The sequence below is a fragment of the Limanda limanda genome, chromosome 7 (genome assembly GCF_963576545.1).
Source record: "Limanda limanda chromosome 7, fLimLim1.1, whole genome shotgun sequence".
NCBI lineage: Eukaryota > Metazoa > Chordata > Actinopteri > Pleuronectiformes > Pleuronectidae > Limanda > Limanda limanda.
Window position 1 is genome coordinate 27,801,682 of NC_083642.1, and position 25,774 is coordinate 27,827,455.

Here is a 25,774-nt window from a genome sequence, read left to right on the forward strand (position 1 = left end):
CATTACTGTTTTGGTTTATCATCACATTAATTATCATGTGCAATATTTTCAACTGATTTCAATATCATGTTCCATATTATAGCTTCAATAACATTTGCAGTATCCCATATTACTTTTTCCATTTAATTTCTACTTGCGTTAAGTCAGTTAAGTGTTATATACTATGCTATACTATATACTATGTTATCTCTATACACTTAGTATTATTTCATTTACTTATATTTTGACTTTATTTTATCTTAACTTGTATTTTAGACTTACTTCTTTCTGTATTATATTCTACTTTATTATATTGTTCTGTACAGCAATCTTACAGCAAGCTAGCACAATAAACTCCTTCCGGATAATTAAGTCTTATTTTATAAATTGTGAGGGCATACAGTGCAGTGATATTTCCATACCGGTGGGGGGCAGTAAAGCATTTAAAATGCCTAGTCTGCCGGAGAGAGGAAGAAGATAAAACAACATGTTTTTCTTCCGGTGAACACACGTCGCAGTAATGGACGCCATGATGGAGACTGAATAGGTTGTGGGTGGTCGGGACGTGCAGTTGACTTAAGTATTCTTCCCCCTCTGGTTTCTCTGAATGAAGGGACACGTCTAACTTTTCAGCTACGTGTGGCTGAGTTTAGTTCACACTCAGCTCTCTGTCTACGTGTGTTTCTCTGATGCTCTGGGACACATGGAGGCTCCGTCCTCTCGTCCCTCTGCCACCCCGGACGCCCCGGGGTGGCTGGCGGGCCGGAGACCCTCCTCCGGCGGGGAGTCCGAGTGTGACCCCGCCAGGGACACCAAGACACACTTCCGCGTCTGTCGCTTCATTATGGAGACAGGTAACACCCAGTTTCACCAGGGTATCATGGAAGCTCACTTCTGCTTAGAAAGCAAGATTCAAAGTCATGCCTGATGGCGAAAAAAATATTGTTATAAAAATGACAGTTTATTATCTTACTTTATACCAATATGATCAATTGTACAATTTTCTTCTTTAAATACAGTACAGAAGAAAACACAGGGGAATAAGAAAAGGCCTGTCTCCCCCATCCCACCACAGACAAGAGTCAATACAAAAGTTCAATCTCATTTGTAAAGCACGAGACCACAAGATACATTATCCCAAGGAACTTTACATAGAAGGTCAAGACGCTAAAAGTTCTAGAGAAAGACAAAAGTTCCCATCAATGACTGTGGAGAGAAATAACATTAACCGGAAGAAACCTCTAGAACCAGACTCAGTGTTGGCGGCCATCTGCCTCAATGGGTTGGGCTGAGCAGGGGGAAATAGGCAGAAGAGGGAGAGAAGAGAGAGAGACCAGTTGTGTAACTGTCATATATAAGCTCTGTCAGACTGGTTGTAATAATGCAATTAATATGAGTCATATTTATAGATGTAATGATGTTATTAATGAAGAAATAATCGTCTGGATCGTGTAGCTCTGGAGTCAGAGATAACTGCAGAATGAGGGGATGTAGAGATGGTGTCTGTCCCCGGAACCCAGGGTGACAGCTGGTTCCACAGAAGAGGAGCCTGATCCAAATAGAGAATTGCAACAGGAGAAAGACAGAAAAAACGGACAGTTAAAGAAATAAAATTAAATATAAATTTGATACTACTGTACTACTCATACTAATGAGGATAAATAAGGAATTTAAAACAAATTAATAAAATATAAGAAAGGGTACAATTATTGTGGTTAGTCCAAATTCCACAGTGTGTTAAGCTTTTTTTATTGTCCACCAACAGCAAAAATGTGTATCAAAGATGTTTCTTTCTTTTAAGATAAGATATGTTTTTTCTGAAGCCTTGTATGAGGACAGTTCTTAAACCACAGGGAGACAGGAGGAAAGCCCACACTTTTCCATAACAGTAATACTTATATTACCAGCAATCATTGCCTGTTTTTGGTCAGATATGTCACCTCGTAAGACTAGTTTAGGTGAACCAAGGATCTCAAATCCATTAATCTTCTTAAGTGTTGAGTGAGTCACTGTTCAATTTGGTATCTTTTGCAGAGCTCTAAGAGGGATGATTTATTATAAAATATTCATTGTGGTGTGAGTTGTTTAAATAAAATTAAACTCTAAACTATTATAGCAGCTAATATATGAGAAGGTACCATCTGATTAAATCTATCAGTCTAGTTCCATTTGTTATATATTTTTATCAAATTTGACTTTGAAAAGTTAAATGTGTTTTATTATCTCATTATTCTGTCTTAACACCACACATTTCCCTGGTTAGGTTTTATTTTCATCATGTATAATTTCTAAGCCAAATGATTGATAAAATAGAAATGGCAGTGGAGTAAAAAAAAAGAAATGAAGTATATGAATTTGTGTGAATGAATATCAAATATAATGAAACAGCACTTTGGATTTTGAGTGTACCCTCCTCCCTTGCTCAGGAGTGAAGATGGGCATGCGCTCGGTGCCTGTGGCCACTGCGTGTGTGTTGTACCACCGTTTCTTTAAGCGTGTCAACATGCTTGCATATGAACCCTACTTGGTGGCCATGAGCTGTCTGTACCTGGCTGGCAAAGTGGAGGAGCAGCATGTCAGAACCCGTGACATCATCAACGTGAGCCACAGGTAATATGCTTGGTTACAAGTGGGTACTTTTTGCCGCATGTAATACTTTAAGGCCCCTGAGAGCAAGAAACCTCAGCAAATGGTGTGCTGCTGTGAAGAAACAACCTTGATGGCAGATGCAGGCCTCTCCCATTGAAACACAGACATCGAATATAACTTGAGAACTGAAGTATTTCTGTCTTGAGTTTCTTGAACAATGTAAAATAGTCAAGTCATTCAGAAAGCGATTGACCTAGAAACAATCGCAGCACTAGTATCATCAGATACTTTTTAATATTATAATAATGAAGAGTGGCCAGGGTGTAGTGAATATGTTGGTTTACGAAGCGGCGTCACAAAGTATTTGTCCCAATTTGCTTTTGCCCTTTGTTAACGGGCCAATGCAGTGGCAGCTCTTAACCTGCCTGTTTGGAATGGGCTTATTGCTTGACCTGTGGTGATGCTGGTTGCAGCTTTTTTTCCTGAAGCTGAACAAGTGACCTGCAGTAATTTAGTCAAGAAAAGAGTGACTGCAGGACTAAGTCCTCAGAACCCTGAGACTGTACCATCCCTGCATCCACCATAAAATAATCTGCACACAAACAGTACAAACAGAGTTTATTGTAGAACTGTTTGAGGAGGACTCACTAGTGACAAAGATTCATTTTGAAGTAGCTCTGGAGCATTAACACAGGACAAGAGCACAACTTTCCAAACAAAGTCCTTTAAGAGTGGTCAACTCGATTTCCCTCTGTTCTCATCCCCCTACCACCTCTGTGTCCCCCTCTGTCTCTCCCTTGCAGGTATTTCAACAGTGGCAGCGCGCCTTTAGATTGTGACAAGGAGTTCTGGGACTTGAGGGACAGCGTGGTGCAGTGCGAGCTCCTCATCCTCCGACAGCTAAACTTCCAAGTCTCCTTCGAACACCCTCACAAGGTAAGTGAAAGCACGTGTATGTATTCCTGTCCCCCTGTCTAATGTGGGCCTCCTTATCTGTCTTAGTTACTGTTGTCATGTCGTGGTTGTCCTAAAGTGTTTGTGTTCAGCTGGTTTACTATCAAGATTGAAGAGATGTTTTCAAATATGAGGTGGAAATACTGACTTATCTGAGCTTTTCTTATTTCTGTATTTTGATTGCACTGTTAACTTAAAACAAATTGAATTGCTGTTTGACTCACATATAGAATGTGTAAGTTACAGAGTGACAGGATTTTCTCGGTGTCCCTCTCTCCGCAGTATTTACTTCACTACCTGTTGTCTGTGAAGTCGCTGGTGAACCGCCACGCTTGGTCTCGAACCCCCATCACTGAGACTTCGTGGGCTTTGCTTAGAGACTGTTACCACGGAGACATGTGCATCCGACACACACCTCAACACATTGCCATAGCAACGCTGTACCTGGCTTTAAACAGCTACGGAGTGGAGCTGCCTGTGGGGGAGAAGGAGTGGTGGCAGGTGTGTCTTTGTTGCATGGTCACAGTTACAGATTGAAGAGAGAAACGACTGATCAGATACAATTATGTGCATGTGAACAAGGAAGAGAAAGTGACTATGTTATTTATTGATTTCACCATAAAATGTGAATACAGATACCTGTTTATACAGTCAACAGACACAGTGGACCGAACAAATGTGCTCTGCGGGTCAAAATCGGCACCAGATCATTTTCATAATTTGATTTATTTTGTGTTGTTTGTCCCTCCCTCCCACCCTCCCTCCCTCTCCTCTCTCTGCGCAAGGAGAGGTATTGTCTTTCTTCAGTGCAGCTATGAGACAGACTAATTTCACAACAAAAAAATCTATTTTCTGCTGCCATCTCTGTCAGTATTTCTGACACCAAAGCCACGATACACATGTCCACAATTTTGTATCGCAATCCAGGATTTTAAAACTACAGAAGAAACTACATCAGTGTCTCTGTTACACCGGATTATCAACAGACTTGTAACAGTTTTCACTCCATGATGCTGAGTCAATCTTTGTTAGAGACACATTTTATATAATTTAAAGCATGTACATTATTCAGTTTAGTCCATAAGGGCCATTTTACACTATGATGGACAGACAGTCGATGTAGCCTTGCACAGATATGCCATCAGCAAATCTTCAACTTTGTACCATTTTGCACTTGAACCAAAGGGACATCTCCGCCTGACCATCCAGCTCCAGCCAGTCCACAAAGCACAAGTGTCTCTAAGTGTTAAGTATAAATTGAAAGGTGCTGGCAATTATAGTTTTCCATTGTCAAGCAATTTAAAATTGAAGTCTCTTTTGTTAAAGCTTTGATTTTTAAATTACTGTATCCAAATGCAAATGGTACAGAGTCAGAATTTGTTATGGGTTTATTCTTCAGTCCTCGAGGCAGTAAAATCTAGGTCATTTGAAATGGTGTGTGGGGCTTTGATGTCCACTGCTTATTGAGACCAGGTGTGGAGCTGAAGTATCTCTTTGTTTGTGTGTGTGTGTGTGTGTGTGTGTGTGTGTGTGTGTGTGTGTGTGTGTGTGTGTGTGTGTGTGTGTGTGTGTGTGTGTGTGTGTGTGTGTGTGTGTGTGTGTGTGTGTGTGTGTGTGTGTGTGTGTGTGTGTGTGTGTGTGTGTGTGTGTGTGTGTGTGTGTGTGTGTAGGTGCTGTGTGAGGACGCAACTAAAGCAGACATCGATGCAGTGATCTCAGACCTTCTTCAACTCTATGACATGGATGCCAAGTGTATCTAAAGGACACACAAGCAAGACCTGCACATGGGAGACACATCAAGAGTTATAGAGTGTGTGTGTTAGAATTTATTTTGTCCCAGCATGAATGTGTGTGTGTTATGGTCTGCTTGTAAGTGTTTTAAGATTCCTTTATCCAGGTTTCAGGATTCAACTGCATTTGTGTATGTGTGTGAGAGAGAGAGAGAGAGACAGACATTGTGGGCAATAATACTTAGTATTGCCCCAGTAATTCTATGAGCTGTGACTAAAAAATGAACACTCATGCACTACCGATTATTGCCACCTGGGAGAGACATTTCTTGACATGTCAGCAGTGCAGTATAATGTGCTGGAATCGTCATCAGCAGCAGGAACATCTTAGAAACACCTCAGCAGTCTTTTCACACCATTCATGTTTTGACAACATTCACCACTGTATTGATTGGACTGGATTATCTTAAATTCATCACCCAATTAAAAGTAATTCACCAATATTTATTGATCAAAATGAAATCAGAACACAGATTATGACCTGTCATGTTTCGAGGATATTCTGGGTCATATTTAATGTGTTATTACTGTTTGTGAGTCCCAAGAAATAATAAAGACCAACAATGTGTAATTGTCTATCTATAGTATTGTAGTAAGTATTATCTGTGTAACAAACCTGTCGCACTGGATGACATGTTTAATTCATTTCCACACACTGCAGTTCATTTTGCCTGAGACTGGCAGGATCCACATTCTCAGTAGGAGGCAGTGTGCTTTAGGCTGAGGTATGAGAACACATAATGTCGGCTTCACATTTGTACCAGTTCCTAATGAGGTTGAGCTACAGAAGATCAATGTGATCACCAAGACCAGACTGCAAGGACAGTGCAGGGTCATTGTGTGATTGTTCATTAGAATGTTTTTTTTTGTTTTTGTTGATGACTTGCATAGTGTATTCATTTGTGTTTACTTGGTGTAGTTCCTTTGTGCTGTATGGGACTTGAGATGAAACAGGTTCATCTGGATATCTTCACAACAAACAGGGCTTTACTGTACATTGCAGCTGCTATTAGTAACAATGGTTTTTCAAATGTACTGCATATAAGAATACAATATACAAATTTGCAATGAAAACCCAAGGATTTGAAAAGACCTTTCAGATGATCTGATGGAGGCTTCTTCCAGACAAAAACTAGTTAATCATACATGTGGACAAACTGCAAAAAAAAGTCATTAATTAATGCTCTGTTGCCAATGCTTTTTTACTCCATGTCAATCTTTATATGACATACAGAATTGAATAAACACAGTGATATATAAAAAAAAAATCATTGGTGTTTTACTGAGATTTATTCACAACCAGAAGAATATGGAACCTCCTTTTCTTTATCGTTTATGTGAACACACCGGTGTGGCAGCACACAGCTAAAAGCCCTGATAGCTTGGAGGTATCCCGGTTCAGAAAAGTGGTTGGCCTCCCTAGAGTGTAAAAGCAATGTGAGTGTTCAGGTGACTCGAGGACACCTTGCCCATTATTATTTTTAACAACAACAAAGAAAGAGGCAAAGCAGTAATGCGTCCAGTAGTGTGAGTTGTGAAAACTCAGCCATCACTATTGTTAATCATCAAAATATGTTTAAAGGAGACATACTATGCCCATTTTACCACAGTTGATATGGTTCCTTGGGGTCTTAATGAAATGTCTGAAACATATTTTGGTCAAAATACCACAAGGATAATTTAAAACAGCACCCTTTTTACCCTGTCTAAAGCAGCCCTCCTCAGATTGACCTGTTTTGAGTGCCCCCCCCTCACCCCTCCCTCTTTCACGAGATACAAGCGCCCAGATTTTTAGCTATCCATTACCTCTGTAGAAATATGGCTACTGGAGACGAAGATACAACCTTGCAACCACTTCGTTTTTGAACCAGAGTCAGAGTCCGGGGAGAGACGGCCCGGCTCCACCGGCCCGGTCAGCTAACGGCAAGCTAATGCTGACCGGAGGGCCGGCCCACGAGCTGACCGCCGGGCCGATGGAGGGCCGGGTAGTGAGACTATGACGTCGGCTCGGTCGTAATCCCATTCGACGCCCTCTAGTGTATCGTTTCTGACATAGAGGAACCACAACAAATCGCGAGAGTTGTCTCAACCCTATGTGTGTATGTGTGTGGGAGAGAGAGAGAGAGAGAGAGAGAGAGTGAGACAGAGAGAGAGAGAGAGCAATCTGGAGACTAAAGTGGTTGAGGTTACAGTAAGGGGCCTGGAAATTCATTGTGCCGATGAGTTTCCTCACAAAGATATTTGTGTCTGTGACTGTGTGACTGTGTGTGTGTGTGTGTGAGTGTCCAGGATAAAGGAGTCACATGATCAACACTGACACATCTGAGTCTCTCTTTCTGTCTTTTCCTTTCACTCTGCCTCTCATGCCTTCTGCATCTTTTCACGGGACAGAAGACGCTGCGTGCGTCCCAACAGCATCGCACGTTATACAATATTCTTCTCCCTCCTCATCTGTCACTCCAACTCCACCGTTATTTCCCTCCCTTGTGTAGCTGTTCGGGTAAAATCTGTCTGTCTTTCTCTAAGCTGCTCTTCATTTGCCCCATTCCTGTCATCTTCTCTCCACCTTTTTTTTCTGTCCATCTCCATCTCTTGTGCCCTCCATCTCCACGTCTCCCTTTCTCACCCACCCACCACATTCCGTCGTCCTCCCTCCACTTTTTTCCTCCTCACCCTCTGTTGACTTCCCTGTGTCTCCCCCATCTTTCCATTCTCCTCCTGTGTCTCCTCCCTTCTCCTTCCTCCGTCTCCCTAATGTTACATTAATAATGAAGAGGGTGCGTGTTCAGCCAGACTCCATAAATTAACCATCGGATGGGAAGGAGCACTGACGAAGGGAGTTGGAGGAGTAGGGGGGAAAAAGAGAGTGACATGGATGGAGGGGTGAGGAGAGGGAAGATGGATGGAGGGAGGGGCGAGGAGGGGATAAAGGGGAGGTGAAGAGGGAAAATGGCAAGTGAGAGGGGAGCTTATCTTTGTGTCACACTTCAACACTCCAGGCTGCTTCTGATCGCCTCTCCTCCGCACTGCTTCTGATCTGCTTACACATCACTTCAGCCTTTACTGTGGCCTTGAGGGGAAGTCAGAAGGTCACACACACACACACGTCCAGCTGTGTGTGTACGTCTCAGGGTACATGTTTGTTTGCATCGAAATGACAGTTTCGGATGTTGATGTTGTATCAGGCCTCCAGTCTCAGAACTGAGTGCCCTTGAACTATAAAAGCTAGCCTTCAGCCTCAGACCTATTAGACATCAACCAAGCGCTCCTAAACACTCTAAATGCCTAATGCATAGAGAATAGGTTTAAGAGTGTGTGTGTATGTGTGTGTGTGTGCATGCAAGCGTGTGTACGTGCGTGCACACTCTTAGTATTGAAGGGAGGAGCAATCAGCCATGATGTAAACAGTGAGATGAATAGTAGATGAGTCAGCAGACAGACAAAGCCATCAAACTATCAGCCTATCATGGCCTCTCACCCTGCAACCTTACTGACCAGCGACCTTAACACTGAGGTTGACTGGTGGACTCACCCCTGAACACCTGCGTTCGAATCTCAAGTGTTTCTTAGTGACCACAGATTTCATATGAGAATGTCCCCCTAAATTCAAACGTCAACACCTGTGAAATAAAAAGATGTAGTTGGAGTTTCCCCTTTTATTCTTTTTTCTTAATTATATTTTACATATAAACAATCTCAACAAATATCAACAACTAAACAGCTTTAACACTTTTCTCATTGTTCCCCACTATCTCTTGTTCAGTGAAGTAAACTTGACCATGTGCTGCCAGGATTTACTACCGTAAAGACGGATAAAGCTGTGCATGTTAAAATAAGACTACCCTAAATGCAAAACAAGGTTGCACAGGTTAAATATATATTGGTGACCTATGCTAGATGATCGTGGGGGATTTTTTTGTCGTCATCTTTACGTTTCAGGTGACTCCATGCTTTGACTGTGAGCAGCCACCCTCCTTAAGACGTGTCAACACACTTTTTTCTCGGGGAACTGGAGACAATCATAGCTGAGATTGGGCGAGAGGTGGGGTACACCCTGAACAGGTCGCAAACAAATCACATGGCCAACATACAGAGACAAACAACCATTCATACTAACAATTGTTGAGGAATTTTTGACCATACACACATATTACATCTGTACAACATTATGAGTATAGTGCCTGTCTTCCACAGATACTCCCTTCTCTCTCCAAGCAATTCCCAAAGTCAGGTTATAGATTAAGGGCCAATTAGCAGTGCATTGTAGTTTCTATGCTCATGGACTTGATATCTAACTCAGTTACTCAGAGAGGCACCAACTTTAACTTTTTTGCGTATTTCATCAGTGGCAAGACGTTAGGACACAATGTGATTTATGAATGCATATTCTAGGCTTGACTATCCATAGGATGAGAACACCTACATGTAAAATAGAGAGTGACAGTAATTCTAGCCGTTCATGGATGTGGTGCTGGAATGGGTGACGCAAGTAAAGGGTCTCTGGACTCTTGGAGATAGTCAGGATACCCAGAGAAAATACATTACATCCTCACACAATCATCTGAAAAACACCTTCAGAGGCAAAAAAGATCCCAGTGCAGCCAAGTAGTGAAATATTTCAGAGGCTACTGTATATGTTATTTGAGAGACTGAACTATACACAAAAGGATGGTGTTTGATTTAAAATGACATCTGCTTTGCACGACATGTGACATTGTTCAGGACAATTCAACAAAAGAGTTATTTTGATACTGATTATTCCTGATCTTTTAAGTTTTTTTACATTTAAAAAAAGTTCTCCAGCTTGTCTACTTTTAAATACATTTAATAGATGTGTAAAATGGCTTCATATAGTATGAATGACAAAATGTCACTTGATAGACTGTTAAAGACAACATTTTAATGCAATATAAGGCATGTTTCTTTACAAACTGAAGGTACCGTATTTTGGTGACAATGCCACATCTTCGATATAGGCTACAGTTTTTGTATTTTACCTGATGCTGAATTGACACTGGAAATGATCATCACACTCTGTCCAGCTTGTATCTGATCTTTGTCCCACTGCCGCTGTTGGATTTGATCTGATCAAATAGTTCACCACCTGCATTTAAATACTAGTACAGTGCCCATACTTAAGCTGCCTGGGTGTACTGTTCTGTTCTCTTGTTAATACTATGGAGCTACCTCAGAATGATTCCTTGTCATTAGTGCATCCTCCTCAAACAGTTCTACAATACAATGTCATTACTTATTGTTTGTGTGCAGAGCTTTTTATAAACAGTCTATGGTGCAGAGTGAAGCTAGACAACTTTGAGCTCATCCTATCTGGTTTATCTACTATGAAGATTCTAATGTCAGTGATTTTCATAAAATTAAACAAAATTTGCTTATTATTGTTTATTAAGTTTGAATAAGTTACTTAACTGTTATTATTTCTTCATACTTTGCATGTCGGCTATTAGAGTCAGGGTCTGTTATTAAGCAATGGACACAATAGACTGAATACACTCATACTGCAGAAAGTCTGATCTGTAGTTTCTACTGGACATTATGGATTTGCAGGGCAGAGGGTGTTCATGTTGCATTTGAGGTTTGGTTATTATGGCTTGGGAAATCTGGTCTTGTCACTATATAACTTCAAACTGTTTCTGTGGCTTTTGTTAGCCATGCTCGCAGCTCACCAATCGTTGGTAAAAAATTCCCAACAACTACTGGATGACATGATATTTTCCTGCAAAAAAGCATGTATCCTTATGAATAATCTTTGGTTATGTGGGGATTTCCTGATTTGTCATACTTAGCATCATTATATAAACATTTATATTGGTCTTTGTGACCAGATATATCAGCTGTTCTCTCTCTTTAATTAATGTTACTATTGACATGACCGCATCACATCATTTAGGCTGCTTTTTCATGCCAATCTCCTGTTTTACCTCAGCCTAAAGTTTCTATTGGTTTCTATTAAAGTTCAATAAAACAGTTGTCATGACTTTTTCTCTGTGACATGCAGCATTATCCTGCAGAACAACGCCATTAGAAGATGGTGAATAGTGACAATGAAGGCATGAACATGGTTGTGGAGGTGAGGGGGCTGGAAGAGCAACTTCACCTCCACAATGGTAAACAGTATCATTCAGAGGCTGTGACACTCAAACAATCTGGGAGTGTGTCAAGATAACATTCCCTGCCATCACACAACCACCAGCAGCCGTGAGTGTTGACACAAGACAGGTTGGCTTCATGGCTTCATGCTGTAAACTCCAGATTGTGACTCTACCATCAGCAGCCTCAGCACAAATCCACATCCATGAGACCAGGTTACATTTTCCCCAGCCTTCAACTGTCCAGAGTCAGTGAGTCTGCATCACTGCAGCCTCAAAATTTCTGTTCTCGCCGGACAGGAGAGGCACCTGACATGTCTCTCTGCTGTTGACCACCCACCTCCAGGTTCGACATACCATTCATTCTGCTCGGCACAGTTGTAAAGATGGTTTTCTGAGTTACCCCAACTGTTCTGTCTGCTCCAACCAGTCTGTCTGTTCTATTCTAACCTCTGTCATCAACACAGAGCTGCTGCTCACTGGATGTTTTTTGTTTTGTGTCCACTTTGATTAAAAACTCTCTGAAACACTCAATACAATAGTAAATGGTAAATGGTCTGCATTTATATTTAGGGTTTTTCTGTTCTTGTGGACCATTCATACGTGTTCCTGCAGTGCATCTATGTGAAACAGTTCCTCTATCACACATCACTTATGTCAGGGGCAATTTGTGGTTCAGTTTCTTGCCCAGGGACACTATAGCATACCAGTGGGTGACCCACTATACCTCCTGAACCACATACCATAACCATACTCCTTTGTATGTAAAAGCAGTTTGCTTTAAACCTGCATCGTAAATCAGACAAAACTCCTATTCTTAGAAGACTTCACCTATTTCCAGAGGAAGAGTTTGAAAAGAGTGAGGGACCCAGTTTTGTGTATATTTGTGGAAATATTAGAAGAGATTATTGTTCATCTACAAAGACACTATGTCTGTTTTGTGTGTGTGTGCCTCTGGGAGATGGTGTGGAATAGTTAAAGATAAGAGCAAGGAAAGATAAAATCAGCTACAAAGCTTTTCATCAAGATGTGTGTGTGTGTGCCCGCATGAATGGACGAGTCTGCGGTCCATCTCCCTGCAGTGTACAGGATATCTATTAATAAGTTCATCTGATTCATCTATAAATACATTTATCCTCTTTCTCCTTACACTGGCTCACTGCATAATAAGCTGTGACAGTAGCCAGTTGGGTATAGCCATGCGTGTGGATGGCTGTGGCACTGGTGTGTGTGTGTGTATGACGGTTGTTGTTGGCGGGGGGGCTGCATTGAACGTAGGACTCTTTGCTCTTCATCACTAGCGTGTGCTATCTTTTACCACAGTGAAGAGCGCCTCAGGCCTCTGCTTTGTTTGATTTCATAGAGCAGAAGAGGCAGGTTCTGCTGCTTCTTACCACATCGACCAACACCAGTTCCCCCCCCGTCCCCCGTCCCCTGAGTTGTGGATCAGCCAGGCATCCCCCCATTTAGGACCAGATCCATGGTGCTCATTTAAAGGGCTGTGATGTGTCCGTAGTCTTTTTGCTCTTTATTTATACAATTCACTTGTCCGGCAATGAGTCCGGGCAAGTATGAGGTTGAGTGTGACTTAGAGGGCCTTTCCCAAAATCATTGAGTTTACAGACCAGTGAATAGAAACACTTTTTTTGGGATGCATGTTAAATTAAAAATTGTAAAATTGTTTATTAATTGAATTTCACTCTGACCTATCAGAGGTTAGTATGAGGTAGAAAGAGGAGGAGTTGTGCTGTGATGAAGAGGGCGTCTTCCGATCCTCACCAATGGTCATGAACTTTGGATAGAGACCTAAGGACCAATGAATACAAAGGAACCAAAATATTCCTTCCAATATATTGGAACACCTCCCTTCCTGGCAGGCACACAGTCAGAAACGGCTGAACACTTGATGTACCTCTGTTAACCTGTGGTGCCTCCTGAGCTGCTGGTGAGCCAACAGGTTTGTTATAAAGAGGTTGAGTGGTACAAAGACAACAAACAGCCTCACCCACGATTGTTACTTTGCCACATACGATGTAGAATCCAAAATATTTCCCAAGTCCAGCTCTTAGATGCTCTGGTGTCATGATCGTCAGCATAGGATGACTTTTCTTGCTTGCGTCGTCCATTTTCAACGCAACATCACTGACTGACAGAATTATTTAACTGATAGGTTAAGAGGGCATGCAATGGGTCAAGCTGATAGTGATCGCCCTCTGCTGGACCAGGAAACAAACTACTTCAGATGGTCTGATGAGCATCTACACCAGGGGTGTCAAACATACGGCCCGCGGGCCGGTTACGGCCCGCCAGGGTGTCCAGCTTGGCCCGCCGGATGCAAGTCATGCTCGAAATTAAAAAAAAATAATAAAAAAATTTAAATTTAAAAAAAACCGCCAACCAAGTTGAAAATAACGTACAATGAAGCCTGTGTTGCTCTTGGTTTCACAGTGAATGAAGGAGGACATGAGGAGAGACTAGTGTATATTTTAGGTCTGAAAACTCTCGCAGCTGACAGTATGAGACCCAACATATTAAGAAGACACTTAGAAACATTACACCCCAGTCACATGCATGTGTTATTTTTGGTTGAACTTCATCATCGTTGTAACAAAGTGATTCTAATTTAATTTATTTTTTCTCTATTTTTGAAAAAGTACAGATTGATGGAGGAATGTAGTGATAAATGTCACCATAAGTACTTATAAATAAAGTTGAATCTAAGCAAAGTTGCAACAGATTAACAAAAAAATAAAGCCTGTTTTAATAAATCTGTCTCCTTCCATCATTGTTGTGGAAATCGTTGTTAATGATTATTGCGAGAAATAATTAAAATAGATGTGATCAGACATTCTCTTGACATATATTATTGTTATTATTAAAATGTGATCTTTGGAACTTTGTTATTCAGGAAGTTTGTAACAAACAAGTAGCCCTTCGTACTACTCAGTACCTTCAAAGTAGCTCTCAGTTTCAAAAAGGTTGGTGACCCCTGCCATAGACCATCGGTTCCCAAACTGGAGTACGGGGTATGCAAAGTGGTTCAGGGGGTACGCAGTGGTGTGCACGGAGCCCCGGGGGGCTGGAATCCTTCCACAGCCCTCACCTTTCACTTTCAATGCGTGCGATAGACTCCTAGGTCCGTGTTCCAAGAAGGGTCCGACGCAATGTAATCCAGGGCGGAGGGGCATGGTGGCGGCGGTGAAAAAAACGGGGGGGTACGAGTAGGGTTGCAAAGGGGTGGAAAGTTTCCACAGGAATATTAAGCTCGGGAGTTTTGGGAATTTTGAAAAAAATAAAACTATGCAAATTAAACGCTGAGCAATAAAAACATCATTCAAAACTCTATTTTAAAGATGTATGGAATGCAGCACATGCTGCACGTTGAATTTCAACCCTCCACTGTGCATTCTTCCATCACATGCACAGATAATTCCCAGCATCCTGCACACTACAGCACTATGGAGGCCTGCTGTAGTGTGCAGGACTAGTCAGGTACGTTTCGATGATATTACTCGGGAAAATATATTAGCATGCTTATTGAGGATTGTTCATCTGTTCATCTAGCCTATTTCCATTAATTTATCCATCAATTGTAAAATATTTTTACAGACTATTCCAATTGTTTGGGTAACTATTTATATCTCTGGCATTGCATTAGTGTTTTTTTACAAACTTTTTTCTCATCTAATTCTACAGAACAATGCCACGTGCACTATCTCATGTGTGGAGACATTTCACCCCATCCAATGTAGAAGGAAAGGCTGTGTACATTTGAAAATACTGTGCAAAGACCTATGTTAAGAATGACACAACGATGCAGAAGCATATAGTCAAGTGCCCAAAGTTTCCTCAGGGCTCAAATCAGCCTATGACACAACAAAATGTTTATATTTATGTCTGTATATGACAAGGTAAATACAGTTAGTATAAATTACCCACAACATTTCCAGTTTATTCCCGGTTAATTCCCGTTAATTCCCGTATATTCCCGTATATTCCCGTTAATTCCCATGGAAAGTTTCCAACTTTGAATATTCCCGGAATTTTGCAACCCTAGGTACGAGGCTATTATGCTATGATTTTACTGGTCTGGCCCACTTGAGATCAAAGTGGGCACTATGTGGCCCCATACCTAAAATGAGTTTGACACCCCTGATCTACACTGTATATTGAGGATTTGAATGGGCCATTACAGGTTGAACACAAATGGAAGGAGACCCAAGGTTAGACGAAGAACTCCAAGGAACGACTTGCAATTCCTCAGGAGGAGCTGGCGAGCATTGCTGGGGAGAGGATGTCTGGAAGGTCCTGGTTAGCCTGCTACCATAGCAACTTCACTTCAAAGAAGTGAAGGAAAATTGATGGATAGAAACAATTGAATATACATAACAAGTTAACTTTCACAGACAAATTACAATGAACGTCATGTACAGACGATTAGTGCTACAGTGATTTATTTAGATTGTTTGTTCTCTGTTATTTAATGAAATGTTATTGTGTTTGAGAAATGGGAGGGAATTGGCTCTATAGTGGTGGAAGCCTAATGAATGAATGTTCTTTGAAGGTTGGATTAGGTCTATTCAACAACTGATGTTATCTACCTACTGATTCCACAAATCTGTCTGTCTGTCTGTCTGTATGTTGAATACATAACTTGCATATTTACACACACTTGATATGTGTATTGTAACTGGCAACTGGGTCAGACCTTGGGTTCAAATCATTGCAAGATCATTGCGGTGTCAGGAAGAGTAAAACGTTTCAGTTTCATTTAATGTAAAACATTGACTGAGAAATCTTCACTGCAGATAAACCAGGTAGGATAAACACAAAGTCTCCTGACTTCACTCTGCACCGGTTTCTAAAAAGCTCTGCAGACAAAGTGACAGTATATTGAAGAGCTGTTAGAGGAGGACTCACTAAGGACAAGGAATCCTTCTGAAGCAGCTCCAGAGCCTCTGCAAGAGAACCGAACCTGACAAGCAGAGATGTTTAGAACGGGCACTGCTGGAGAGATCCTTCACAACGAGCGTACGTCTGCGGTGTGAGTGTGATGTCGTCATCACGCAGCAGAGTAGGTGGCGGTGGGTGGGGGGTGACGTATAGAGCCCCCCCCCCCGCATGATTCCTCTCGCGGATGCTGCGACCGAGCTCCTGTGCGCTCGGGCTCTCCTCCTCCTCCTCCTCCTCCAAAGATGTCGCATGAGCTTCTCCTCTTTTCTTCTTATCTCTTTCTTCCACTCCCTTTAACAGTGAGCCGAGTTAAGTCACATTAGCAGCTCTCACCGCCGCCGGCAGCTAGCCCTGGTCCAGACGCACGGACTGTCCCTCCCCCCCTCCCCTCCACGGAGGTGTTTAAACCCTCAACCCGGCGCATCCTCTCTCTCTCTCTCTCTCTCTCTCTCTCTCTCTCTCTCTCTCTCTCTCTCTCTCTCTCTCTCTCTCTCTCTCTCTCTCTCTCTCTCTCTCTCTCTCGCTCTCTCTCCTCCACCGCCGCAGAACTCCGCCGACAAGCTGTCAGGTGACCGCGCGGAGCGGAATATTCATCAGTACCGTCGTCGTCTCTCATCTCTTCCCCTCCTTCGGACTCCAGGCTCCCGGAGCTGCCGCAGCCCGCTCCCCCGCTGGGTCCTCTCATCCGCTCCGGGACATCCTCCGCTCCACGCACACGCAGATTACCGGGGATTCTGCCTCCCCGCCCGCGAGCTGATGCTGATGTCCTTGAGCTCGGCCTGCACGGTGAGTCGGTGAGTCCGTGCGTGCACGCGTGCGTGACTCTTATTTACCCCGGGCGCTCGAGCGCCGTTTTCCTGAGGGCAGATGGTCGCTCGCACAGAGCTGCACGGACAGGGTGAAGGTTAGTGATGGAGCTGCAGGACGGAGCAGGCCTGACGTGGCACCGCTCTCCACAGGCCCCTCAATGCTCTGATAGTAGCCTATACTGTAGGGCATACCATAATAACCTGGCAAACAGCTTTTTGGCATTGTGAGGGAGTGTGTGTGCGCGTGTGTGTGTGCGTGCGCGCGTGAATGTGCTCATGCGCGTGCGTAAAGCTAATGATACAGATCCATCCATCCTCTGTGTCCTGTGTCGGGTGATGACGGGCTGCAACATTTTCACCGAGCACCGTGCGCGGTCCTCCTCTCGGTTCCCCGGCCTCGTGTGTAACCGTGTGTTTGTCGCACCTGCGGCGCGGAGCTGCGGGGGTGCCGGTCTGATCCGGTAACGATCTCCGGCCGAAGGCACCTTCACAACTCACCCGGTGCAGGCTGGGTGTGAGGGGGGCAGAGCGGGCCGGCGGTGGCCAGGCCGGTAACCTTGCGGAGGGACATAGGGTTGGCAAGTGGCGCACCATAGGCGACACACACGCACCCACACAGGCACTCTCCTCGCATTATGGTCGGCCTGCAGTATCCTGTCAGCTGGAATCAGAAGTTCCTCCTGCTGCCATCTATGTGCTGGTGAACAGAGGGATGAGGCTCAGGCACGTCTGAAGGTGACCAGGAAAGGTCGTTTTGTGTGGGCAACACTGTTGCACGACGCCATTCCTGCACAGAAGTGCACCGTCTTGCTGTTGCAATTGCCAGTTGAAATCTGCGTGTTCGTTTGTGTGTGTATGTATGTGAGTGTGTGTTTGTTGGAGGTGGATAGCAGTTCATGTACAGTTTCCTTCTATCTTTCTCTCTCCCACAAACACACTCTCTCTAACTTTTGCCATCATCATCTTCTTCAGCCTCGTCCAGCTGCTTTAATGTGCTCTAACAGTAATGCAGATATCCTGCCCTGTTGGCAGCCCACCTTCTAATGGCTCCAGCCACTGACTGTGTGCTATTCCCACTGGGCAATACAGAAGTGTGTGCCTGGCGCCAAGCCAGACGGCAGGCAGCGGCCCAGATACAAGCGCCCGCCAGAGGTGACCCTTCAGTTGCCTGTCAGGGAGTAGGACTACAGCTGCACAGGTGGACAGCAGGCCGGCCATTGTAGGCAGGGAGATGAAATACTGACAATCAAATACGCACACACACACTCACCCCCCCCCACACACACACACAAACAACATACAGAGAGAGAGGGAGAGGACAGTAATATGAATACACTCACCTAGCATGACAAGTATGTGCACAAGAAGTGCTGGCAGGAACACAAGTGCACACATGCTTGTATTGTCGCGTGTGCTCAGATTTGTTTTTTTATGGCCTGGGTTACCCTATCCAGCACACAAACACACCCACACACACACCCACACACACATCCACACACACACACCAGACACACACACTCTCACACACACACACACCCACACACACACACCAGACACACACACTCTCACCCACACACACACACACACACACACACACACACACACTCACACACACACACACACACACACACACAACGGAGTCACAAAGCGTACGTAGCCCTGCTGGCCTAGAATCAAATCCCGTGAGGAGCTTCTCTCCTGTGTCTCCCCCACTCTGTGCTCCTCTCAACCTTCTTGCTGCTGTGATAAAGACAAAACGCCCTTGGGAAAAGAGTGGCCACTTTCCCTTATAAAAAAATTCTAATTGCTCCGACCCTCTGAGGGATATGTGCAGAGGAGCAGGGCTAACATTCAGGATAAATGGGCAGACCGCTGATGGTTGTGGTGACCTTTTGTCTGACTCTTTTCATGTTCAAACACATTTTCAGCCAGGACAGCCCCCTCTCACTCACTCTCTTACTTTCTCATTTTGAAAGAGCGATGGTGTATGACACATTTGTGTGTGTGTGTCATTACAGAGATCATCTGATGTCTCTGGGCATGAGTGTTAGTGTCTTTGTGTGTTCACTGTACATTCATGATGCCTACTGCATCCTGTGGCAAAAGTGCACCGTATAAGTGAGTGTGCGTAAGAATTAGGAATGCGTAACAAATTGAGTAACAAAGTCTTCTCTTTTTTTGTTAATTTTATGTAATGTAGGCTCACATGGGCCCACATATATACACATGTGCACCGTCCTCATGAAAGCTCTGCACCAAACAGAGAGACATGCTCAGAGTTAGTTGCAGTAGTTGGAAGGCTGAACAGAAGAGCTATTTCTTGTGTGAGTGTTATAAAATAAGACAGAATCAGTGAGTAAGAGACCGGGTTGGGAAGAAAATGCGCGACTGGTAAATAAATGATTGCAGTAGCAGGAAGCAGATAGACAGGGAGAGCAACAAAATGAAGGGGTTCGGAGAGAGAGGTGGGGGGAGGTAAAATAATAACGAGTTGAGATACCACAAGACAAAAACAAAAACTACTGTAAACCTATACACTGTAGATAGACAGATGAATAGAAGAGAAGGCGAATAAGGAAAGATGGCGAGCGGGAGGGAGCTTCAAAGGCCGAGCAGGGTGACTCAGTCATAAACTAACACTCTCAGTCAGGATAGAGGCATGCAGGGCACAGAGGAAACAGGGAGGGAGAAGATGCAAGTGGCAGAGGGAGCTGAGGGAGAGCGGCGAGGAGAGAGGAGAAAAGGAATTAATGATGAGCTCCAGTTCCGTGTTTTTTTTATGCTCATCCTTATGTAAAATACCCTGATAGGGAAATCAGAATATGTTGTGTCATCTTTGATGCTGAGAGTATTTAGTTACAGCCAGAGCTAATTGCTCATGTGGGATGATGCTCTTCTCAGCCAGAGTGGCTTAAAAAAGCAAGTTGCAGTTCCACTATAGGCCGCACTTAGCGCTTACTGTGTCCGATTTATTTGAATTAAATCAGCTCCAGAGAAAGGCTGAAATATGAATTCATGAGAACAGTTCTGATTGGACTGAACAAACTAAATCACTGTGAATCACTCGCATCTTCAAAGAAGGTGGATATGGCCCGGCATGGTGTCGGTTTTATCATTGTAGATATTCTGCTGTACATGGTTTACAGTAACATCGACAGAGCTCACTTAGAGGAACAGACTGATAATATACAGACTGAGAACATGGTGGGGCATATAGTATCTAAAGATATATATATTTTCCTTGCCAGATATTAGTTTGAATATTAGACTTATATTTGTCACTTAACCAAAAACACAGCTCTATATGAATGCTAATATTGTTTATTGCCCCCCAGTGGTCAAAAAGTCAATTAGAGCAGGATTTAAACATCATATGTGAAGTGAGACAAGTGTTTTTACATAACTAGATGTATAAGTGTGCTAACAGGACTATGTTTATATCAATAATGAGCTTACACCTATACATGTTAGATGTATCATGTTTGTACCTTTTTTTTCTAACTTGACAGCTTTCTTGAATTGTGTTCCTCTTTGTTATTTATTAAGGTCAGGACCAATGAATTCATGTTAATTTCACATGTGAATCTAGTTTCAGCCTTGTCTGTATCTCAGAAATGATTTGATGTAATGACAGTGTGCGAGATCAATAGAGCAGAGTGGTAATGTTTTATCTCTTCCTTGCATTCTCTTAGGTCCTGGTGGTGCAGCAGTAGCTACCTCTCAACTGGATCCACTTACTGTCTCTGATTTATCAGTCACCTCTGCCTCGCTCACCCCTCTCTCCATTCATCCATCACCCCTCATCGTTGTCTGTAAGTCTGTCAGCCTGTCCGTTTGTCCATGGACTGGCCGTGACCCTGGAGGGAGGGGGACAGAAACGAAGAAAGAGCGGAGTTGCAGAGGAGACAGAGGAAAAGAAAGCTGGATTCTTTCAGACAGCACACTTCTGAGGTGCCCCGGCTCGCTGTCCTTCATCCCCCTCACCCTCTTCCTCCTCCTGTTATGGAGAATTAGGAGCAGTGGGAGGCTAGGACAAGCTAGTGAGGAGTCAGAAATAAACAACCAACGCTCCTTCATTACCGTTAAATAAAATTAAAAAGAGTTTAGGTGTATCCTAAATGCACATTTTAAAGTAGGACATCAAGGCAGAACCAAGTGTCTGACTGTTGAGCACATGAACACCCCTCCACCAACCAAACGGAAGTGGAACTGAGTTGAGGACAGATACGGAGAGAAAGGAGGACCAAAACAGAAGAAACCCTTACTGACATGTCAACAACAGCCACGATGGGTGAAATGGCAAACAGCGCAGTGGAGTTTTATCCTAAAGGGAGTCGGGCCACAGGAGGAGGAAGGGCAGATGGCAGTCTAGCAGGGGGAGACTTTGGCGTCACTGTGCTGGAGCTCAGGGAGCTGATGGAGCTCAGAGCGGGTGAGGCCCTGACGAAGATCCAGGACAGCTATGGAGACACAGAGGGACTCTGCCAGAGACTACAGACCAACACCATTGACGGTGAGCAGGCATGAACGTGTGGACGAATGGTTGAATGGGTAAAGAGCAGAGAGAGAGAGAGAGAGAGAGAGAGACGGAAGGATGGATGAATGAATTATGGACGAGTAGATGGCTACTGGTTTGATAGATGAATGAATGAGAATACAGACGTATAAATAGATTACAGGAGGAATGGATGCGTGGATGAGTTGACACATGAATGGGTGAAGAGATTGCTGGCTTGCTGGATGCATTTGTTGATTGGATGAAGGGAGAAGGTTTAGCAGAAATGAATGCGCACACTGAGATTAGCTGAATGAAGGAGTGAATGGATGGATTACGTTGGAGTCACACAAACTTCTCTGTGCATGTGCTGTTACTGCAGACTGTGTTCAAGTCATGATTTTCTCCTCTACGCCATCACCATTAGGCTCAGGTGAATGAAAGCGATTACATGTGTTCACCAGTCGTTGGACTATAACCCATTTAACACTGATGAAATGTTTTGTTCACAAAAGTTGACACCAACTGCATCAACTTTACTGTCACTCAGAGAAGGAAGCATAATGAAGAGCATCACAGGCTTTGGTGGTGGAGTTGGATGCATGGAGAACATGGTTGGATAAATTGATTGATGATTATATGAAGGGATTATAGTGGATGAATGGATGGAAAGCTGACAGAGTAAATCAATAAATGAATAAGTGGAGTAAAAGTGCACAAGGATTGACTATAAACTGAGTGACACAGCCGCAATGGTAACAGACGCAGTGTCTGTCATTTTGGGTTCAGGCACAGGACTGCAACCATTTTTTTATTATATTATACAAGTTTGTGATGTGTGATTGTGTTTGGAAGCAACAAATGTTTAACTTTTTGCCTGACAAACACCTAAAATCTTTTATCAGTTATCAATAAAAATTGCGATTTAACTATCAATTAATCAATTTGTCGACTTATTGTTTGAGATCTAAATATTTTAATACATTTTAATGATAAATTGCAAATAATAACCAGAGCTGCAATGTAATGATGAAAAAGTAATAAAGATTTGATCTGATCATTTATTAATGACACAGAAATTACATACATTATTAATATAATCACTGTTATTAATGATAATAATAATAATAATAAATATATTTATGGCATTTTATTGAAATTTAATCTATACCTTTTGCATGAAAATTTGAATACACTCTTTTTCTCTCTCTCTCTCACACACACACACACACAAACTAAATAAGAAGTTTATGTAATTATACAAATCAAAGATTTGTGATGACTACTAAGGGTAGAATGTGTCTGTCTGTGTCTTTAGTGTGTGCTTGTGCATGTGCATGTGAACACTTGTGTGTTCTAACAGGGGTGTGGTACCACACTACGCCCACTCCTTCAACTAGTTTGTAACCTAGCAACACAACATCGGAGAGAAGTTGGCTGGGAAAGTCTGCAAGAGAGAGAGAGATGACTGAGAGCTGCGAGATGGAGATGGTGAAGAGGAAAGCCGGGTGAATGGAGAGAGAGGAGTGTGTGTGTGTATCTTGTGTGTTTGTGTGTGAGCGAGAGGAGAGAGAAAGAGAGCGAGAGATGGAGAAAGGTGAGAGAGTTGGTGGGTGTTGAGTTACAGTAAGTCTGTGTTTAGTGTTGCTAATTTGACACTGTGAGCTGGTCAGGAATCAGTGCAGCAGGTCCCAACAACATATACACAGACACACGATCTTGTATCTGCAGTTGTCCCGACAAAGCACTTGGCAAAACACATAAACGCTGCCCCCCCACACACACTTCTCCTGCACTGTGCTGACTTTCACAAATGACATACGGTGTCTTGTGGCATTGACAAACCAGTCAGAGTGCAAACGCAGGAGAAGAAAGATGTTTACCACCTTTTAGAACTCGAAGGTCATTACTCAAAACACCGCTCAAACTTGTGACTGATCGTTCCAAACTCACAGCTTGAGATAAATTCTGCTCCGGATCTGAAGAGTTTTACAGAAGCACGAAGAGCTGCTGCCTCTTCCTAGTACGTCGGCAATAAAACTAATCCCAGAGGAGCAAATAGATACACAAACCAGTGTCATTGTACCATATGCATATACATTATGACGCAACTGATGTTGAACAAGGTCTGTAATATGATACACAGACCAGAGTGGCAGTTGAACCAATATAGAGTGGGATCTCTCTCGCTTTTTCTCGCTTACACACACACATGGACACACAAACAGATATGGATACCCCAGCACTGCAGTATGAGACCATTATATCCACATTGAGCAGTGAGAGAATGAGAATAAGGGAGTGAGAGAAAGAGTGTGTGTGTGTGTGTGTGGTGATGGGGGAGGAGGGGAGAGGGGGTGAGGAGAGAACGCTAGAACAGCTTGCCGCATTGTCAAGGACACATCAAGGGGAGATTGAGAGAGGGAGAAAAAGAAAAAAGAGAGAGACCCAAGAGGCTGTGGGAGAGGAAGAGGAGGAAGGATAGAACGGATGAAAAGATGAGTGGATGAGAAAGAAGGGAGGGAGAGAGAGAGATGGACTGATGAAAGCGGGGGGAGAGCTCACTATGATTACTCAGCATAAGGTCACCTGTTTGCTCTCTCTCTCTCTGTCTCTCTCTGCCCTGTCTTGGCATGAACCCTGTTGAGCGTCATATTGCTACACAACTCTTCGGCACCACTGGGAGCTACGTATGACTCCTTGCAGCAAGCAAATTGGACCAGGATGTCACACACGCACAAACACACTTTCACACAAACACACACACAGCTGACGCAAAGATAGTCACCAATCATGGCCAACCGCAGTGTACAAATTGTCGTCCCTCCTCCTCAACAGCCAATCACAAAAAACTGAAAAAAAGAGCTCTCCCTCAAACCTATTACACTTAAAGAATGACATCACCTGTTGCCGGGCAGAAACCTGTTAGAGACAGGAAGCCCTGGACCTGCTATCCTGGTCACCATGGAAACTGAATCACTTAGGGGTGAGGTTGAATGGGAGAAGTGGGTGAGGATGGAGATGTTGCAGCAAAGATGGAAATGAGAGGGAGGAGGTTCTGAGGAGGTAGTTGATGATCATTTCAAATAATTGATTTGACTGATGTGTTTTAAAACATTTTTTTAATTTGCAAAAAGTTTGTCTTGTGTATTTGAGTTTTTGTTTGGGTGTGAATCTTGATTTTGCATGTGTTTAGCAGTGTGTGTCAACTAAATTTAAATACACCTGCATAACTCCATGACTGTGACCGTGTGTGCAGATTTGTTTTCTGTGATAATGTTTAACATAAAGAAATTCGCAGACCTTTTTTTTTCTCAACCTCGCTCTCTGTCCCTCAGGTCTCAGCGGGGAGCCAGCGGACATGGAGCGTCGGCACGTAGCGTACGGCCAAAACTTCATCCCGCCAAAAAAGGCCAAGACTTTCTTGGAGCTTGTGTGGGAGGCCTTACAGGACGTCACGCTCATCATCTTGGAGGCCGCCGCCATCATCTCCCTTGGCCTCTCTCTCTACCAGCCGCCCGGAGCTGAAACCGAATGTGAGGATGGTGTGAGGGGGAGGGGGAGGGTATTTGGGAGGGTGTTTAAGGGCCAGAGTTGGATGTGGAGATGAGAGAGGGAGGGGAAAAGAAAGGGAGAGACAAAGAGAGGTGAGGAGAAAGACAAATCATCAGCAGCATGAAGTATCGTCCTATCATAAAAATGGAGGTGAAAGAGGGGAGCAGGAATAAGACATAGTGGAAGTTAAGAGAGGAAATGTCCTTAGACAATTCATAGAACAAGGCGAGATCCTTGATTATGACCAAATTCTGGACCTTGACATAAGATATTTTGATCAAACTGATCAGTAACTTATCTCAGATACACAGAAATATATATTTGGTAAATGGTCTGTATTTATATAGAGCTTTTCTTGATGACCACTCAAAGCACTTAACAGCCTTTCCATTTGGGTTCAGTATCTTATCCAAGGACATTTTGGAATGCAGGATGGGGGAGAGGGATCAAACCTACAACCCTCTGGTTAGTGGTCAACCCACTCTATACCAGATTAAATAAGGGTATAGAGGTAAAACCTCGGTGCATTTGATTGAGGGAGGG

General features: G+C 43.3%; 2 protein-coding genes across 2 annotated transcripts in view; both read left to right on the plus strand.

The window, feature by feature from the left end:
* The first annotated feature begins 490 nt into the window (after nucleotides 1-490).
* Nucleotides 491-5,888, plus strand: ccnq (cyclin Q). Its single transcript, XM_061074247.1, has 5 exons — nucleotides 491-833; nucleotides 2,406-2,589; nucleotides 3,372-3,504; nucleotides 3,805-4,023; nucleotides 5,193-5,888. The coding sequence occupies exons 1-5, from the start codon at nucleotides 683-685 to the stop codon at nucleotides 5,280-5,282; spliced, it is 777 nt and encodes a 258-aa protein (XP_060930230.1). The 5' UTR covers nucleotides 491-682; the 3' UTR covers nucleotides 5,283-5,888.
* A 15,562-nt stretch (nucleotides 5,889-21,450) lies between these two features.
* Nucleotides 21,451-25,774, plus strand: part of atp2b3b (ATPase plasma membrane Ca2+ transporting 3b) — a 37,439-nt gene continuing 33,115 nt past the window's right edge. The window contains exons 1-2 of the mRNA XM_061074801.1: nucleotides 21,451-21,694; nucleotides 25,015-25,212. Of these exons, the coding sequence (XP_060930784.1) occupies nucleotides 21,451-21,694; nucleotides 25,015-25,212 (442 nt within the window). The remainder of the gene's footprint in view (nucleotides 21,695-25,014; nucleotides 25,213-25,774) is intronic.